General features: G+C 53.2%; 1 protein-coding gene across 1 annotated transcript in view; it reads left to right on the top strand.

Annotated features, from left to right (window-relative positions):
* COL22A1 (collagen type XXII alpha 1 chain) overlaps positions 1 to 19,680 on the top strand; it is a 250,581-nt gene that overhangs the window by 88,056 nt on the left and 142,845 nt on the right. Inside the window, exons 13-17 of the mRNA XM_078071952.1 lie at positions 5,717 to 5,770; positions 6,799 to 6,843; positions 7,228 to 7,281; positions 9,207 to 9,251; positions 18,018 to 18,071. Of these exons, the coding sequence (XP_077928078.1) occupies positions 5,717 to 5,770; positions 6,799 to 6,843; positions 7,228 to 7,281; positions 9,207 to 9,251; positions 18,018 to 18,071 (252 nt within the window). The remainder of the gene's footprint in view (positions 1 to 5,716; positions 5,771 to 6,798; positions 6,844 to 7,227; positions 7,282 to 9,206; positions 9,252 to 18,017; positions 18,072 to 19,680) is intronic.

Here is a 19,680-nt window from a genome sequence, read left to right on the forward strand (position 1 = left end):
GTGGGGGGAGAAGGGAGGCTGAGGGCATGGCCCTGGACACAGACTGGCGGCTTCTGACCCTGCTCGGCCACATGGCAGCTGTGGACCACCATGCAGTTCCTTAACCCCTTAGCCCTTACTTTATTTGTCTATAAATTGACAACTATACTACTATTCGTCTCAGAGGGTTGCTGTAAGGACGAAATGAGCTAATGAAAATAAATGACTTCTATTTGTAAAAAGTGCTCATAAATGTTAAGTATAATTACCATTACACCAGTGTAGTGTTCCATTTTTTATACACCAGATGACGTCTTCTGTGTCCTGGGCATTGGTGAGGTCTTATCCCCAGGGACAGATGACAGCTGGAAAATGTCGGGGTTCTGCCTCCCCCCCCCAAGGGGGCCTCTGTAGCTCTGCAAGCCTCATGAAGCCTAGAGAGTTATTAGAAAATGTGCTCCACGTGGGCTGATCACAGTATGGGGTGTCCTTTCCTTTCCTTGGTTCTCGTAGAATAATTTGTAGAGTATCTGAGATTATAACAGTACCTGGTATTTATAGAGACCGTGGACTGCCAGGACTCACGCACATGCTATTTAGTTTGGAGGTAAATACCACTGCCCTCATTTTATAAGCATATTAGCCGTGTGACCAGGAGCCAAGTGAGTTTTTCTCTCCGTGTGGCCGAGCCAGGAGCTGTGCTCATGTTTTCTGACCGCACGGCCAGCATTTATCAGTGCTGAGCCGTGGTTCTCAGACTTGGCAGCATCCAAATCACCGAGAGTGCTTATTAAACCAGCTTGCTGGGCCCCACACCCAGAGCATCTGGTTCGGTGGGGCTGGGAGGGAGACGAGAGAATATGCCTTCCTAACAAGGCCCAGGGGATGCTGATGTTGATGCTGCTGGTCCAGGAGCCACATTTTGGGGACCACTGCCCAGAGGACTCCTCAGACCCCACCTGCAGGACCTCCTCTGTCTCTTACAGGTGAACTGCAAGGGATACTAATGTGCACCTCTAGGGATGAAGCGAGCTCTTTGTCAACATTTAGAAAAAGCCCTGATAGTTAATTAACCAAAAGAACAGGGGAAATGCTTGCTCTCTCTTTTCTCTGAAAAAGTGGATCCTTAGTGACACATATTCCCTTTAAAAATCCCTCTGTGCCTGACTTGACCAATTCCCGGACCAACTCCATTCTTCTCCTTTAGTTGACCCCCACCCCATGGGCTGGAGAATGTGTTCCTCATTCTCAGAACTATACCAACAACTGGCATTTTTAATTATGTCCACACCCTTTTTCCCAATCTGAAAGCAGCATAGGTCTCCATGAAATGAGGCTCAGAGAGGGTGGGTGAGTTTCCTGAGGGGATAGAGCTTGCAGCCCTGAGCTGTAACTTGCCCTTCGCAAAGCTGCTGCAGGCAGCCAATGGGGAGCCCCCCCCCGGGGGATTTGGGAAGGTGTATCATAGGGCGTGGTGGTGTTCTGGGAGGCCAAGCTGAGGTGATGTGGAAACATGAAATATTTGGTTCAGGTTGACAATTTTCATAAGAGCAGGAACCCGTCTAATAAATGCCTGGATCTCATGAGGATTTGCAAGTGGAAATTTTCAGGATCTTTTTTGCAGTGCTGGCTTGGTTATCCTAACCATGTAAAATAAGATTGAAAAGAGATGCTATTCTCTTAGAGGAAATATTCGCCTCTAAAGAGGCCTCAAGTCAATTCCTTAGGCTACAAAACAAGGGTGGCCCACTCATCACAAAGCAGAAGTGACTGCTGCTTTCAAACAGTTTGCCGAGCTGCCCATGTCCTCGGGAAGCACGGATCCTGTAGCTATATTTGTGGTCCCTATTTACAGATGAAGACTGGGTATTAGAGCATTTCACTAACTAGGCCATGGCCATTAGTACTAAGTGATGGAGAGTTTGAAGCCTCAATTGGCTGGCTCTTGAGACCACTGTTTTTCTACAACGCCCTGCTGTTCCCTGTGTCCCTGGGGGTTCATACCTGCAAGGCTAACTTAAAAGTCCCTGCTGTCTCGCTTAGGAGCCCACACGGCTCAGGAAGGGATTGGAGCAGACAGCACTTGTGGGGTCCTGTGCAGAGCATGCCGTGGTGACAGGGAGGTAGGTGCTGGAGCCCTGACGCCCCGCCTCTTGGAGCTCCTGTCAGTGAATGAGACAGATTCATCCAGATACATGTTGGGCGGGTATTGGGAAGTGCCAGCAAGGCTGGAATGTGACAGCTGGGCAAAGGGAAGGTTCCGGAACTCTCTGGAGTTCCCTCTGGCATTGTCTCTGGTCTCCTCCCCGGCCCCCTTTATTAGACGGTCCTGGGAGCTCCAATGCCCTGCTGCCCTCCCCCCTTTATTCCTGAGGCAGGAGCCCACCAAGACACCCCTTCCCCTGCCTTCAGCTGCAGCAGCCAGAAGACAGACTGGCCTTTCAAGGACCCGCCGTCTTAACTGGGTAACCAACACCTAGGGGGAGCTCTGCACACGTCCCGCAATAGGCCTGGTTGTGGGGGGGAAGCACCATCGAGGGCATTTCCTCCAAGGAGGTCTTTACTCTTCTCGGACATCCCTCCTTTTGGGAAATCTTTAATTTAGCCCTAGAGTTGTAGAGAAGCAAGAGTTAAGTAGGCTGCGGTCCCTGCCATCTGCAGATGTCCATGCCATCTGCTCAGATCAGTGCAGGACGCGGCAGGGGATAAAACTTGGAGACCGGGCAGCCGGGGAGCTGAGCCCGCCCTATTCCTGACCACCAGCGTCCTGGCCTGACTTGGGGCGCCCGCCTCCAGGCAGGCAGTTGAAGGAGCTCTGCTGCTTTCCTGGGAAGTGAGGCTGAGGGGGAGGGACAGGGTCCCTGGAGAAGGGCAGTGGGGCTGGGCTGGGCGTGCAAGCACGGCTGCTTGCAGTGTCAGCGGCCACGTTAGTGGCTGCGTGGGCTCGAGAAAGCCACGGCCCTCTGTGCCCGAGTGCTCCAGATGGAGTGGGGACTGCCTGGCCCACAGGACTGCGAGCATCCGGTGACCCAGCGCGTGCAAATGCCGCAGAGAGGCAGGTCCTGGGGCCCCGAGTGGGTCTTCTGGGTATAGACACTGCAACTTTGGACACATGATGGAATCTCTGTGCTTGCATTTGATAAACTACTAAGTGTAGATCATAGCTGCCTCGTTGTCGGAGTGTCCTGGGACGAGTTCGAGGCACCGCTGGAAGGCATGTACTCACGGCGGGGCGGGGGTTCATCCCCCTTGTGCGGATATGTAAATTGTGGCTGAGACATGGCCTGTTGGGGCAGCCCTTCCCTCAAGGATGCCACCGGAGGTTTGACCCCAGGAAGCACCCGACTCCCACTGGTGCCGAGGAAACCCCGGGTCCCTAACATTGAACAACACGTCCTCTTGTGGAACATCCATAGCTTGCTCGCCTGCCCCTTGTATCCAACCAAGGACAGCCACACTTACCTGAAGACCAACGAGGAAGTCTCGCTCCCTGAATCGCACCTGAGTACAATGCTTGCCCACTGGAGACGGTCCCATATTTCCTCCTCTTAGTCTGTAAATAACTCTCCTTTCCAGCACTTTCAAGCCCCTGACAATGGTGGCCCGGTCTCCCTGACACAGGTGGAAAAGGACTCGGTTTTGCCCGTGATGAGATGCAGAAAAGCCTGGGCGCATCTCCCTGTGCGTGCACTGAGCCACTGCAGTCCCTCACGCATTCCGTGGCCAGATCGGGTGGGTAGGCGAGGACACTGGACGACCACCACCACCAAGCAGATTCAAGGCTTCCAGGAAGCCTGCTGCAAAGGACCCTGTTTAACTGGGTTTAACTCTGTATTTCACAAACCTATTTGACTGAAGAACCCCCACCTTCCCCCAACCCCTCACAATTTAATTACACATCGAACTGGTATCATCCAGAGCAACTTTGGCAATGTTATGTGGAGCATTGCAGAGACATTTAATACTTAAAAAACTTCACAGTAGCTGTGATTATTCCCATTTCACGGAAAGTGAAACCGAGCCCCCCAGACATGAAGTCCTTTGCCTCAGGTGGCCCTCCTTCCGCTAAGTGAGGGTGGCAGGACCTGGCATTCAGTCTGCTGGGTCCTTGATGCCTCCCTCCGCAGGCTGCCTCACCTGGAGACATCCCTTCTGGAAGCTTCCTCACGTTCACCAGTCCCTTCAGTCTCCAGGACTAGAGCCTCCTGGTCCGAGTCTAAGAACCAAACACCACTAACCAGCAGATGGGTGTGTTGCGTGAGCACAGGCACCCCGTCTGCATTGTGAACTTGCTCCGTGAGGGCGGGAGGGTGCATCTCCTGTGACCCGCCGCCCCCCGCCCCCGCCAGCGTATTATGTGCGTGGCACACAGGGGACGGTCTCATTTCCCTGCCATGAGTCTGCCTGGGCAGTGTGGTGCTGCCTACTCCCTCCGTGATCGCGGGCAGGACAGCTGTGCTGACCGCAGGCTGCCCGGAAGCCCGGGCCGGCCCCACCGCTGACCGTGCGCTGCATTGCCAAGCCCTCGCTCACGGGAGCAATGCTGCTGCTGGCCTCGTTGTCCACACAGGGACAGGCCGGTGACGCACACGGCCATCCAGGGTGGCTGCGTATGAGGTCCTACAGCTGGAAAGGTGCAGAGCTGGGATGCAGACTCATGTCTGTCTGACATCAGAGCCCCAGTTATCGGTCTGTCTTTTCCATATCACGCTGACTTAGAAGGAATGTCGCGTCCGTGGAAGGCACTTCATAGAAATTATAGAAGTATGTCTGTGTGTGCATGTGTATGGACGCATGCACGCGTCTTCATTTATAGGTGAACACTGGGAACGTACAAGGTCTGACACGCCTTTGAGAAAACGGGGAGACCTATCCCGCAGGGTTATTTGAGGATTGCATAAGGTGGTAGAACCAGAAGACGTAATGCAGCACACAGTGTTTGCTTACTATTACTTACAGATTCACCAGCTTGCACATGCGTTTGAATGTCCAATAACCTCATTTCACAGATGGGAGAGCCTGGAAAGAGACATTGACTTGCTCAGTGTCCTACAGAAAATTGACAGAGAGGGGAGGCTGGGCTGGAGGTCCTGGCAGAATCCTTTGATTTGAATTGAAGAGTGTCTGAGTCGGACAGGAGTTCAGAGATCCTGGAGTTCCTGGGTTTAAATGCCCTCCATGTGCTCTCCAGGATGTGTGTGGAAGGCGAGCAGCCTGGCCCGTGTCCCCCTTCCTGCCCACAGCTGTCCCATAAGTATGCCTATCACAGGCTTCTGCATGGAGTGTGCACCAGCTTAAGAAATCCTTCTAGACACCTGTTGTCGCCCAGTGGTGCTCAGCCAGGGGCGAGTTTGCCTCAGCAGACTTGTGACAGTATCTGGAGACGCGTTTGGTTGTCGCCACTATGGAGTGCCACCGGTGGGTAGGGCCAGATGTGCCTGGACATCCTGCAGTGCCCAGGACAGCCCCAACAAAGGAGCATCCGGCCCAGTGTCCATCCGGCCCAGATTGAAAACACTGTGCTTTGGGTGTATGATGTTGAGCCCGGAGCAAGGAAGGGCCACGCTATGAGTTGGGCGGGGCGGGGGGGACATGGGGCTGGCAGGTGCGTACGGACCCTGGGGGTCTTGTTAAAATGTGGACCCCGACCGATGCGGTAGGTCTCCAGTGAAGCCTGAGAATCTGCATTCCCTGTGCTCTTTATCCTGCACTGACTGACGCTCTCTCTCTGTTGTAGGGTTCCCTGGGCCTGCCCGGTCCCCCTGGGAGAGACGGCAGCAAAGGCACGCGGGTACGTCTGCTCCCACCGCCCTCCCCACAGGCAGCTCCTGGTCAGAGCCCGTGTCCTTGAGTGGGGCGGCCTCTGCTGGGGCCAGGCGTGAGCTGGGGCTCATGTGTACCGGGACCTTCCCAGGTCCCCGGAGGTCAGCCTAATCATATTAATGACACCAGCCGCAGTGGTTGCCATGCGCACGGGAAGTGAGTTTCTCACTCAGTTGACAAGCAGTTCTGCATGGGAGGTCTTGGTTGTCCCAGTGCCCAGGCCTGGAATGAAGTCCAGGCCCAAAGTGATGCACTTTGGACTCCCCGGGGTCCCTAGTTCATAGCTTGAGGAGTTGGGGTGGGACCAAGCAGCACCCCGTCCCCTGCATGTGGCCCCCAGCCTCCCTCTTATCAGCTCCCCGACTCCACCTCTCCACTCCCTGCCTCTGAGTTGGAACACGCTCCAGAAACCCAGGCCAAAAGTGATCAACTTGGGCAGGGTAGTCTACTCCAGGGCCAAGTGATCCTCCTCACCAAGAACCCAAAGGGAAATGGGTTCTCGGTGTTCCCTTGGTGATGTTCGCCACATGTGAGCGGGCCTCGGAGCGGGAGCCTTGACCGTGAGCCCCTTCCATGTCTGCAGCCTTTAGCGCTCCAGGACAGGAGGTCTGGGGTGGAGAGCAGGAGAGAAAGGGGGGCTCCATACTCCACAGACCCCTCTGGCTCCCCTCCGGATGGCCAGGCTCCTCCATGCAGAAGGCCCCCCCTGTCACTCCAGTAACTGCTTCCTCCACTGTTGTGTCTGAAGCTGGTTCTGCTGACCTCTAGCAGCCCGAGTGAGGGGGTTGAGCTGTGACCCTTGTAATGAAGGCGACCAGCTCCTTTGCTCGTGGGACGTCTCCCAAGGGCAGCCTGGGTCTCCTTTCATTGGTCGTTACTTTGTGTCTGTGATGGGTTTTGCGTTCCCAACACGGATGCCCCCGAGGCTTGGGCTGCCCTGGCGTGCCTGGGCCTGTGTCACACTGGGTTCTGATCAGCACTGTGTTGTGTGTGCAGGGGGACCCAGGAGAGCCGGGGCTGCCTGGTGAGGTGGGCATGCGGGTAAGTGTTGCTTTCCTCCGATGTCTCCAGGGGATAAATCTTGGTGCAAAACTAGTGGCTTTAGGTGTAGAGTAGGTGTGCATGGCTTCCCGCCCCACACTTAATGCACGCACACAGCTTTCTCAGAAGCTGGCACAGATCCTGGCCGGGTTGTGGGAAGGCCCTGAGGCACAGGGCAGGTACAAATGGAAATTGTTATACCTGCCTCATTAGAACTCAGAGGCAACACACTCTAGCTGTTCCCTGAAGTTGAGCAGATGGGGGTGAGAATCCTGGTGACTCCTGCTGTCCCAACCAGGGGAGAAGCAGGGATCTCTGGGTGTTGCCTCTGCCCCTGCTTCTCCTTCCCCTGCCCACACTGTTCTTGTAAACACTCTTCTGCAGGGATTCCAAGGACCACCTGGACTCCCCGGGCCTCCTGGACACGTTGGAGTTCCTGTAAGTAAAGACATGCCTCAGGAAGGGGTCCTGTTCCCTTCTGCAGGGATTGGGACCCAGGCCCCCGAGAGATCCCCCTCCCGTGTCTGTACACGGAGGACCCACTGCCTTGCACGTGTCAATAGCAATGAAGTGTTGGTGTCTCTTTCTAGACCAGAAATGCCGAAATGTTATGGCACTTGGGGACCTCCTGGAGATCAGGTTTAAATGCACATTCCCAGGACCCCATTCCCGGACAGTGATGCAGCAGCTTTGGCTGAAGTCCGGGAATCTGCATTTTTACCCGGCAGCCCAGGTGTTTCTGAGACTTGACCTAAAGAAGACGTTTTTACCAGCTGTCCAGGCCACCAGTCCAGAAGGGTGTGGAGTCTGTTAATTCCCAGCCCCTAGAACAGTGCCAGACCCATGATGAATGTTCAGTAACCACGTGCCCCTTGAAGTAAGCAGTGAGCAAATAGACATGTGTGTAAGGAGCAAGGTGGCTTCTTGGGTGTCTGAGCCTATTTTTGGTTCTCATTAAGAGCTTTGAGATTATCTCCAAATGAAAGAAGCAGTGTAAAAGGTCATTTTCAAGCAAGGCAGCCTGCCTTGCCTTGGGGGGCATTTAACACCTCCGATCTGTGTGTGTCTGGCCAAGACACTTGGATGGAATTAAAACGGCAGGGATGTCCAGCTCCCACCAGGGGCCTGGGTGGTCCACAGAGCCTCTGCCCTCTGGGATAGCAGCGTGTGGTTCTGGCCCTGTGCCTCTTCTCTGGGGACAAGGATGTAGGTATTATTCCTGGAATCAGTAACTGGGCCTGGGCAGTCTCTGTCCTCTTCAGCATATTCAGCACAGAATGTCCAAGGGTCCTTTCTTCAGGAGAGGAAAGGAGAGGAGAGAGGGGGTGTTCCATAGTAACACAGGATGCGTTTAAGCCTCTCCAGCAGGGCCGTGCACCGAGCTGTTGGCCTGGCCCTCGAGCCTGCCTGGGAGCAGCTGCGGGGTCCTGCATGGGTGCTGGTGGCCCTGCCCTGGCATCTCGCTCCATACCCTACATGTGGCAAAAGAGCAGGTGCATGCGTGCGTCCTTCTCTGCTCCTGCATGTCACTGTGGGGCAGGAGCCTGCAGGCAACACTTCTACAAGATTCTTGTGCTAACCAATGATGGATGCAGTCATTGACTGACTCATTTGTTCATTTAGCAAGTGCTCATGAACATCAAGTGGCAGGCACGTTCCAGACTGTGGGGACGTGGTATTGAAGGAATGAAGGCACCGCCCTCAGGGGGCTCCCATTCTCCTTGGGGGAGGCAGAGAACGTGTCACACGGGGCTTAGTGCTGGAGGACAGCAAAGCATGGTAAAGGAGATAGTGGCTGTGGGCAGGGTGGGGGCTAGTGATTGCATTTAGATCTTATGGTCAGAGAAGCCCACACCTTGGCTGACAGTTGGGCAGCTCTGCTCACAGAGTGGAGGAAGTCCCTAGCATAGGATCTGGGTGCTGCTCCTGAGGAAGGTGGAGTGGATGCAGGACAGGGCAGGAGCCCTCTCTCCAGAGGAGGTGGAGGAATGTGGCTTAAAGGTACCTAGATTTCATGATCCAGATGTCATGATCACGAAGGGATCCAGGTTCTGCGTGGCAGGGGGGACTGACTCCACTCCTACCATTGGCCAGGTAAGCTCAGGGACCAGGGTGTGTTCAAGCCTGGCCAGGAGGACCTGGGTAATCCGGGCCAGGAGACCAACCCCAGGAGCTCACCTCGCACCCCGGTGGGGGCGTAGCTGCCCAGGCCCGGGAGGGAGGAGCCCAGGCTGCTGTGCAGAGAGAGAGTTCTGGGACACAGATCTCCACAGCCTTCCCGGACAGGCTGTCCGTGTCCCTCAGACCTTCAGAACAGAGAAGCGGGACTGAAATGTGTTCCTGCTCTTCACCTCTCCCCGCAGGGTCTCCAAGGAGAACGCGGTGAAAAGGGAGCCCGAGGAGAAAAGGTATTTACTTCTGCCTCACACGGGTGCCCATACATGTGCATGCCCATGGGTCCCCGCATGTGTGTGCTGCAAGTGCGTGTGTGATGGTGTGCATGCACGTGTGCTGGACAAGGGCGGGTGCCGATGGGGCATTAATTTCCCACCCTAAATGTAAGCTCTGGGCCAGGAGTGTGGGCTCGGCTCCCGCAGACATTACAATCCCTCACACAGAGTTTAGGGTTTCCAGGCTGCAGGATGGGAGGGTAGGTATTGACAGAAACCGAATGAGACTCAGAAAGTCCTGGTTGGTGCCCTTGGGCTCACATCTCACTTGGCAAGTTATATAACTTCTCTGCTCCTCAGTTACCCTGACTCTTAAACCAAACAGAGGGTGCGTGGTGACAGCTGTGTTGGAGACTCACATTCAGCCTCGCTTACCAGGCATTGGGAACTGACCCACCCTGAGACTCTCGGGCGCAGACTACCACAGTGGCCAGAATGCTTGAGGAGGGCTGGGGGTCACCATTCCTTCATAATACACACCAGCATACCACAGGGTGACCCTCAGACCAGACCCTTCCATGTGAGCTCCTGTCGTTGATGGCTCAGGGTTCAGCTGGAGAGGGGACAGGGACGGCAGACCCCTCCTCCTGCCCACACAGCAGTGGGCACTGCATCCTTGGGAGCCTCTCCCCAGGCCCATCCTTCAGATCCATAGCTGGGATGCGGCCCTCTCGAGCCGAGTCACATTCCAGGTGGCTTTTCAGAGTCTACCCCTGTTCTGTCCTCAGGGGTGCGTGTTCCTCTCATCTTATAGGAAGCTTTGAAATTATTATTTTAATTTTACATCAATATATTTGGAAAATAGCAAAAATTATCCTGCAGTCCTGCCATACTGATACAATTATGGGGGTGTGTTGGTCCGTTTTCTGTAGGACTTGTTCTCCTAGATCTGATTTCGTTTTACATAGACATACATAATCTATTCGGCTTTGCAACCTGTCCTGCCTGTTGTCCCCATGAGCGGTGTGTCTGCCCCATGCTGCGGTAGAGTTTTTATGACTCATTTTAAGTGGCTGCACACCACTGTGGTGCACAAACAGACCGAGATTTATGGGTCCATCCCCCTGTTAACGATCGCTTCGTGTTGTTCCCAGTTTTTCATGATTAAGAATAATGCTCGGGTGAATATTTTTAAACTGACCACTATATTTATTTACTTAGTTTTCAAATTTAGGTTTATTTCCTTAGGCTGCTTTCCTGGCAGCGAGATTACCAGGGCAAGAATGTGAACCTGTGCATGGCTCTGGGAGCACTCTGCCACGTTGCTTTCCAAAAGGTGCTTTAGAATCAAGGGAAGCTGGGGCTAGCGTGGTATCCCACCTCAGTCCCCGAAGCATAATTTCTATTTGCAGATTAAATTTTAATCATTATCACTTAAAGAGCGAAATTGCTTACCCCGTGGTCATTGGGGTTTGCATCTCTCGGTTCTTTTGAGAGTTTTTTTTTTTTTTTTTTTAAGATTCCATTTATTTATTTGACAGAGAGAGACACAGCAAGAGAGGGAACACAAGCAGGGGGAGTGGGAGAGGGAGAAGCAGGCCTCCCGCAGAGCAGGGAGCCCGATGGAGGGCTCGATCCCAGGACCCTGGGATTATGACCCGAGCCAAAGGCAGATGCTTAACGACCGAGCCACCCAGGTGCCCCTCTTTTGAGAGTTTTAACATGGTCCCACAAATTGGTTTACCAGATCTCCTTTCTGCGACTCTCTGCCCCTTTCTTTACATTGTGGGGACTTGAAGGTGGCATTTGGAATAATTGGGGATTCAGGCACAGGGTGACACGGCTTGATGGGCAGCTGGTACCCAAGAGAAGAAGAGCAGGCAGGATCTGGGGTACTAGCCCCGGAGAAGGGCTGAGCTGAAGAACAGTAAGAGGGGAGCTCAGGCTTGGCATCCAGAGTGCGTGGTGAACTCAGCATTGATTCTGGACAAAAGCCCAGGTGGGTGGAGTTCTGTCTTGGCTGTCACCCGAGGGCACAGAGACCTGCCTGGGGTTCAAAACAGGCCTGCACCTTCAGTCTCCCTCGAGCTCCTGCTGAGTCCTGTCCACTTTAATGCCCAGGAAGCCTGCAGTTTTCACCCTGATTGGTCATTTATATCAGATTCGTCTGTCTCTCCCACATACACATGTAGACCCCTTGCAACTTGGGCACAGTGCTCTCGCCATATTCATCTTTGCATCCTCACTCGCTGGGGGAGCACCTGCCAGCAAGCCCCCAGCCAGTCCTCCTCCATGGACACATTGGTGTGGCCCTGGGCATCGGTGTGGAGTGATGCAGGAACCAGGATTGATCTCAGGTTACAGAAGGCCTTCACTAGCAGGTGAATGAAGTTGGGCTTTTTTGAAGAATGTGCAGGATGGATCTGGAAGGTGCATTTTAGCACTCAGGCTTAGGTGATGTCGCAGGAGTGGATGGTGAACGGGATGCTGCTCTTACGTCATATCAGCTAGGAAATGCCGCAGATGGAAGGTGTTGGGGGCCCACAGCACCGTCGGAAAGATGCTCTTCTCAGCTTCCTGTTTGCATCAGCTCTAGCCGCACTTCTGAGGACCAGGGAGTTTGGGTTTCCCAGGGTTTCAGTGAAGGCTGCAGTCCAGAGCTGAGGATCTTCACAAGCCTCGTGACAGAAGGCTCTGCCACTTACGGGCTGGGACAGCCACTGGATTGACTAGAGCCTATGTTTGCTCATCTGCAGAGTGGAAGTATTCACATCTTCCCCAAAGCTCATTGGAAGATTGGACAAGATAACAGATGCAATGTGTCCAGCACATAGCCCACATTTCCACGTGTCCTTCCTTTCCCCGCCCACATTTCAGGGGAACGTCAGTCTGTGCACACTCAGTGCCTTGTTCTTGCCAAACCTCGGCTTGGAAGCAACCGCTTTCCCCCCAGGCCGTATCGGCTTGCTTTTCCAGCAAGCTTTTGGAGTCTTGTGTTACGACTTGTGTCCAGCCACGAAATGGTGCATTTCTATCAAAAGCCTAAATTATCCGATTTGGAAATGACCATAGGGAAGCCTGGAGAGCTTGCCTTATTTTCAGATGGGGAAACTGAGCCCAGAGGCTGTTTCCTGATGCCATGTGGCCCACTATAAAGACAGCAGGTGCTGGACACATCTCATTCCCAGCATGGGCCTTCCCCACCATGGCACACCAGGCCTGAAGTGTTACCAGAAATGTGGGGCAAGGGACGTTCCCCTGAACTCTCTCTGCAGATTGGCCACAGCCCTGCCCCCTGCAGGTGTTACCTTACAGAGAAGCTCAGGAAATGGAGGGCCACCTCCAGGTGAGGCCCAGGAGAGGGTGTCCAGCCAGTGTCCCCACTGGCCCATCTCTCCAGGCTGCTCCAGATGGCTCATCGTGGCATAGAGGCAGGCCTGCAAGATGGTTCTAGAGCCAGCCTGCCTGTGCTTGACTCCAGCTCTGAGCAGTGCAAACAGCGTTACCTTTGGAGAGTTATTTAACATTTAACGATTTTGAGAGTAACTGTATTGCATAAGGCTATCATGAAGATAAATTGAGTTAGTATTTATAAAATGGATAGAACAGTGCTGGGGGACATTTGCCATATGTGGAGGGTGTGGAGACAAAGAAAAGGTCAGAGACAGAGAGACAGGGAAAGATAGAGTGGGGAGAGGGTGAGCCTGGGTTCTGCTAGCTCAGCTTTGAGTATGTTTCCGACTTCCTTGCTAACTTACTGGGCACCTCTAAGAAGAGCTGGTCCCCTCTCTGCACCTTTACTTTCCCATCTGTCAAGAGGCCTGGACTCCATCATCCCTTAGGCTCCTTTCCAGTTCTTACATCTGATGGGTACTTAAAACAGTTTATTTTCTTGCAGGCCTCTCTGATTTCTTACCTCAGCCAAAAGGAAGTTTCCATCTCCCTTTGAGACAGGCCCATTGGTCGCCTGGCCTTGCCCAGCTTGGAGCCAGGCCACAGAGAGCCGGTATCCATCCATTACCGAGCCTGCCTCCAGACAGAGGCATGGCGGGGTGCTCGGTGTAAGGCGGGGGACTGTCCTCGCTCGAAGCATCTTGCAGAAGGTGTCTCTGCAGGCACAGAAGGTGGGAGGTTCTGCAGGCATGAGCGCGTCCCGACAACTGAGGGGCAGTAGGTCCGAGTGGCCTGTGCAGAGATGCTAAGCTTGGGACAGCGGGCAGAGTGCAAGGGGAGTCAGTCAGTCAGAAAGACAGGAGCCCATTCGCTCACTGAGGAGCCACAAGGGGGATGCAGTGGCCCCCGCTCTGTCTGGAAAACTGAGCTCCCAGGACAACTTCGGGGGGATGTGATGCTCACACTCCCAGACCCCAGGGTTCCTGCTCTGGCTTGGGGATAGGGGAGCCAGGGCACGGCAGCCCCAGGAAACTGGTAAGAACACCAGCTTTGGAATCAGAGGAAACAGATTCTCACACTGGCTCTGTGTCGCCTAGCTCTGGGCGCTCACACAAGCTCACGTCCTGTCTAGCAGCACCTGTCTCAGATGGGGGCTCCGCGAGTCCCATTGAGTACGTTGTGAAGGCAAGTACAGAACCTGGCCCCTGGGAGCACTTCCTGAAATATTGAGACAGAGTGGGAGTTTCAAAGTGCCCAAAGCTGTGATCCGTCCTGGGGAATACTGGCCCCCCTCTCCGCTGTAGGAAAGACGTCAGGGAGACATCCCCCCAATCCGCCTCCTTCTGGGATGGTGGGAAGAGTTGCCCACCAGGTCTCACTGTGACAAGTGTTTGGTGAACACCCCCTGGGTGCTGGGGGCACGGAAACACGTTCCCTCTTTCACGAGGTAAAGGCTTAGTGGCAGGTGCCCGGCAGACACACAGCACACGTCCTTCCCATACTAACGTGCACTCCACCACCACCCACACCTGAGAGATGTCAAGGCCACAAGGCAGCCTCCATGCCATGGCCAGGGTGGCTCTCTGCTTTAATGGGGCGCGTGCTCCCCCTGGTGTCGGAGATCCAGAACCGCAGCAGGAGGATGCGGCGTGGAGGGGCCTCCGGAGCTTCCCAGGCAGGAGTGATTCCATGAACGCCTTTCTCTTTGGAGTCGAACGTCCAGGATGACACACTTAATCTCGTCGGATTGACAGAACTGTCAAATGAGACAGAGCCTGCCCCCACCTGGGACCTGCAGGTGCTCAGGACAAGGGCAGGGTCCCCTTCCCTTTGCGTGTAGGCACACCAGCCTGTCCGTTAAGATTGTGAGTGTCCGAAGAGGTCTTAGGGTCCTTGGAATACAGCTGTCTTTCTTTGGTTCCTGCTTTTCACTATTTCAGCCCAGGGAGGAAGTTGAATCTCAGAGCGGGGTAGACTGTAGGCGGCAGCCCGCTTTGGCAGAAAACAGGATCAGGACTCTGGTCCCTGACCTCTGACTTGTCTCTCTCCTCCCTTCCTTCCGTCCCCTGTTCACGTCACACCCCTTCCTGGCCTGTGAACTTCCTCTCTGCTGGCCCCTTATTGCTGGCTTATTTTTCTCTCCTTCTCTGTGCCACGTCGTCCCTGTTTTGCTTCACCAGCTTGTAACGTGACACCTTCCACGTGCCACATCTTGTTGTAAGCATTTGGAATATATTAGCTAACCTAATCCTCACAGCAGCTGTAAGAGGGAGCTGCCATATTTGTAGGTTGGAAACTGAGTCACAGAGCTGCCGAGTGACTGGTCCAAGGTCACACAGCATAGGAGTGGGAGAACCAGGCTTTGAGTCTGAGTTTTGGGGTGGGCTGTGGCTGCCTGCACCCCCTGCACCCCCCCCCAGGGCCCCGGCTCCCACTGTCTGCCGGGAACCAAGCGGTTGGTCAGGTGTCCACTCCCTGTCCTCTGTCATGCTCATGTGGTCGGTGCAGGGGGCGAGATCAACAAATAGCAACACAACAAAACTAAGTGTCAAGTCTTTCAGTGGGACCTACCCTTTCGAGTTCTGCTTCCCACCCCCTTCTACCCACCTCATGCCCCAGCTGGGCTTCTGTAGACATTTCAGTTAGAGACCCTGCTCTGTAGACGTCTGTCTCCTGTGTGTCTGTCTCTGTCTCTGCTCTCCTCAGCTCCTCTCTCCCGTCATCCACCCTGTGCTGGCCATTCTCTGCCTCCCGTACCCCCCCCGCACCAGGGAGCACACACATCTGTCGGCACTCCAGCTGTGCCCCAGCTGGCCCCACTCTCTAGCACGGTGGCCAGGGACACGGGTGGCTAATGCTAGCCATGCACCTGCAGCTGTCCTGAGTTGCCGTTGGAAGGCATCTTGCTTCCGGGCCTCACAGATCTTGCCCTGCGTGTGCAAGGGTGTAAGAAATGGGGCTTGAGCAACAGATAGAGCCCTCTCCTTGGAGGCAGACCTTATGAAATTGTACATGGCCAACATGATTTTTCTGCTGAATCCTAAGGAAGTGCCCTGTTCAGGAGTGACATTTAGTGGGTTGACCCTCTCTAAGGAAGAGAGATCTGGGATGTCAATAGCCCTTGTCTTCAGTCCTGGCCCCGTCAGAAGGGTTCTGTGTGACCCTGGTCTAGATATACTCCTAAGGTCAGTTTCCTCACCTATAAAGTGAGGGCATGGGATTCCGTGGGTTCTGAGATCTTGCCAGCTCAATGGAAGAGACCCACAGGCCCTGTCGGTAATAGAAATAAAGGAAGAAGGGTCCAGAAATCCAGGTTCTGGTGCCTGTGCAAGCATGTCCCACTGGGGTTGAGTGGCTTTCCATCTGGGCCTCAGTTTCCCCATCTGCTGTCAGCCCTCCATCCTGCTAAACTCATGGTGTGTAGAGGAAGAGAATGTTGCTAACCGATGTGGAATTGGTTAGCAGAGAGAAAAAAATGCAGAGAAATACCCTCTCTGTTCACCCAAAACTCATGTAATGAAAAGAGGTTTTTAGAGAATTACTATGTAATAGTGCTTGAAAACAGAAATATGTCCATCATTGTTCTAGAATTTTTGAAATAATTTCTGAAGGGCAGAAAGCAGGTATTCCTAAGTCTACATAGATGCAGGAGGGAAAGGACAGACTGGAGCTGGGGAGGTGCTGGAAGGAGCCCCAGGTTCTGATCCGTGGCTGTGGGCGGCAGGGGGCCTGGGGCAGCTGTCTGTGGTTAACAGGGGCCTTGTGCTTGGAGCAGCTGAGTTGGGGGCTCCTCCCCTGACCTCTGCTTGAACTGGTCAGTGGGAAGCATCAGTGTTTGCCCCCAGAGTAAGAGAGAGAACAGGTGGCCAACACCTCCCAGAGGGAAAGGGAGCTTCCAGACCAAGAAGAAAAACTGATGTCCCCCACCCATCAGGAGTCCACCTGGCCCTGTGGTCCCCGGCAGTGGTCTCCAGTGAAGTGGGTCAGCACCCACAGGCAGGCATGCGAGACTAGCACAGGAAAAATGAGCAGAAGACCAAGAGTCTTTAATCATTCAAAGAAAACAACATCCTGAAAGACACACCAACCTTAAAAAAAAAAAAAAGGCAAAGAAAGAACAACCTAAGAGATAAAGTTATAGAGAAATAGAGTCAAACTAACTTTCACGTGCGTCTTCTGGCCATTCAGTAAATGTCAGCTGGGGCCACACTTCGTCTCTGGGCTGGGCACCGGGACGCCCTCACGAGAAGAGTAGACGCCCTTCATGTCCTCACATGAGCGAGAAGGATGGTAATGCGGATCACAGATGCAAATCGAATTAACAGGAGTGAGGGAAATGAAATGGGACATGCTAGAGAAAGATGGGCCTCTAGTTTGGATTCAAAAGCCAAAGAGAGGACATTGACCTGAGCCTGGAAGGGTGTTGAGAAGCCAGCAGAGACAACAGTGGGCACAGCACATGGAAACGAGAAGCTGCCATTTTGGGGGGACTCCGAGAAGAAAGCCAGGGCTGCTGGGGTGGCACGTAAAAGACTGTTCGTTGCATGGACCCACCTGTGGGAGTCTCCTTTCTCCACCAACCGAGTTCTTGGGGCCCAGTGGGGAGAAGAACACCACTGGGAACACTGGACAAGGACACTAGCCATGAGAGGACCACACCAACATCTATAGGCTTTGGCTCAAGAAAACAGAGCTGGGCTGGGAGAAAGATGGTGGCACCTACTCCCCATCTGTTATAAGCAGGTGTTTTAGATAGGGTATCTTCATCCCAGGTGTCTTCCCAGGAAGGGATTATCATCATCCCCATGACACATGGTCAACAGAAACAGGCTCAGGTGAAGTAACTTGTCCAAGATTATAGAGCTAAGAGAGACAAGCCCAGCTCTGAACACAAGCAGATGGATGGGTGGGCATTGGCGGGATGTGTGGATGGTTGTTTACTGTTGGCCAGCAATTAACTTTTCATTCCAAGCACTGGGAGTGTAGCGGATTTTATACATATCCAGTGGATGAATGAATGATGAGTAAATATGCTCACGGTTTTATGAACTGTGTTACAAACCCCACATGTCCATTACTTTGTTTGACCCCATGAGATGAAGAGATGGCTTGGTTCAGAGAGACTGCATGGCCTGGCCTTGGTCACAGATTTGGGAAAGGCAAAGCAGATTCGGAATCTGGTTTCTCTGACCTTTGATGTATGCGCATTGAGCCATAGTACACATAAATTCTAGGCTGTTGTGTGTGTGTGTTTGGCTCCCCCGGTATCCAAAGATGCCAGGTAGAGAGTAAAGGTTAGCACACTTGGACACTAGCGGCCTTTGCATCCCGTGGCTCTGACCACAAGGATGCCCATTTGTCTTCATCTCTTCATTTTCTTTCTCTTGCCAGGGGGAGCGAGGCCTGGATGGATTCCCCGGGAAGCATGGGGAGACGGGAGAGCAGGTAAGGGGGCATTGGATCTGGTGGGCTCGGCTTTACTGGAGGACAGGAGCCTGACACAAAGCTCCGTAGGGCCTGATTGCCTTGATCTCTGGCTCAGCTGGAGGCTCCGGGAGGCCTGAGGACCAGACCTTCCCTTACACCAGGGTGTGGGGATCGCAGAGAACACACCTCTTTCAATCCATTCCATGGATGACGTGCACGTGTTCAAAGTGATGTGTTCATTGCAGGTTCTTCTGCAAGCGTAAAAGATTACAAACAACCTAGAAGCTCATAAGTAAGGAGCTAGTCGAACAAATCAGGGTGTGGAGTTACAGGGAAATAACACGAGGCCGTGGAAATTGATGAAACTCCTAATGCACTGACAGGGCTGTTCTGTAAGCTATGTGGTTGAATGGAAAGTCCAGTGAAAGCATAGAATGGTGTGGAAAATGGCATCTAGGACTTACGGGGACACGCACTCTCTATGGGAGGATGCTCAGGAAGCTGATAACCTGCTTGCTTCATTCCTTGCCTCTGTAAGAGGCCCCTCAGGGTCTGGCCGATGGGACCGGAAAAGGATTTTTACGCACATACATTTTGAACCATGGGAATGTGTTATCCATGAGAGTAACTACATCTAAATATTTAAATAGCTAAAACTAAATAAAACATAAAATTCTACATCTGCTTGAAGACAGTTGGGAAAATACTTGTGTCGTATAACTTAATACATTAATATATCAGTCAATTCATGCATTCATATTAGTAGCTTATAGATAAAGTAAGTATATTAATTATACTTGATATATAAGCTCATTATAATATATTGATTTCATTATATTAATATAAATTACATTTATGGATAATCCCATCACTCCAAAATAATGTCTTGATTTATATTTATTGACACTTAACAAATTGGACTAATACCTTCTTAGGTCTTAGCCCCTTCCCTTAACATGGTGTCATAAACATATAACTGTTTTCTTAACTATTCACCAGGGATGGGACTCAGATGACCACTTAGTGTTCTGTGGTGTGACTCGCCATCATATATTCATATTAATTGCACGCTGCCCCCGCGCCAGGGCTGAGTCCTGACACTGGAAGTCCCCACATGGTGAAAGCCCAGAAGGCAGGGGATGGCAGCGTGCACGGAGCCAGCGCGTAGTAAGATACTGATGGTGTGGACACAGCAGGGCAGGGGCGTGGAGAAGCAGAGGAGCAGCGAGCATCACGGAGGGTCACGGAGGGTCTCCTCCTGCGAGGGGACATTGGGTCTGTTCTGATCGTGGCTGTTTACAGGAAGAAAGGAAGGGAGAGAGCTCGTGTGTACCTCCCTGAGCACACCTGTGCCTTTAGGATGAATTCCAGAGAAAGTCACTTGTCAACGGGATGAATGTTCCCGTTCTTTGCTCTTCGTCCTCTTACAAGGAGACTCACAGGAGGCCCCCAGGGTGTGGTGGCTTGGGGCGCCTCCTCACTTCCGTTCCGGTGGGAGCTTTCCCTGCCTGGTTCTCCACTGGGACCCCCGTGGAAGGCTGCCCAGTGGGAACCTTGAGGAGGATCCAGGCTCATCGTCAGCATGTCCTACTCCAGCCCTCCGGGTCCTGGGTTTTTCCTGCAGCAC

This window comes from Halichoerus grypus, chromosome 5, assembly GCF_964656455.1.
Source record: "Halichoerus grypus chromosome 5, mHalGry1.hap1.1, whole genome shotgun sequence".
Lineage (NCBI taxonomy): Eukaryota > Metazoa > Chordata > Mammalia > Carnivora > Phocidae > Halichoerus > Halichoerus grypus.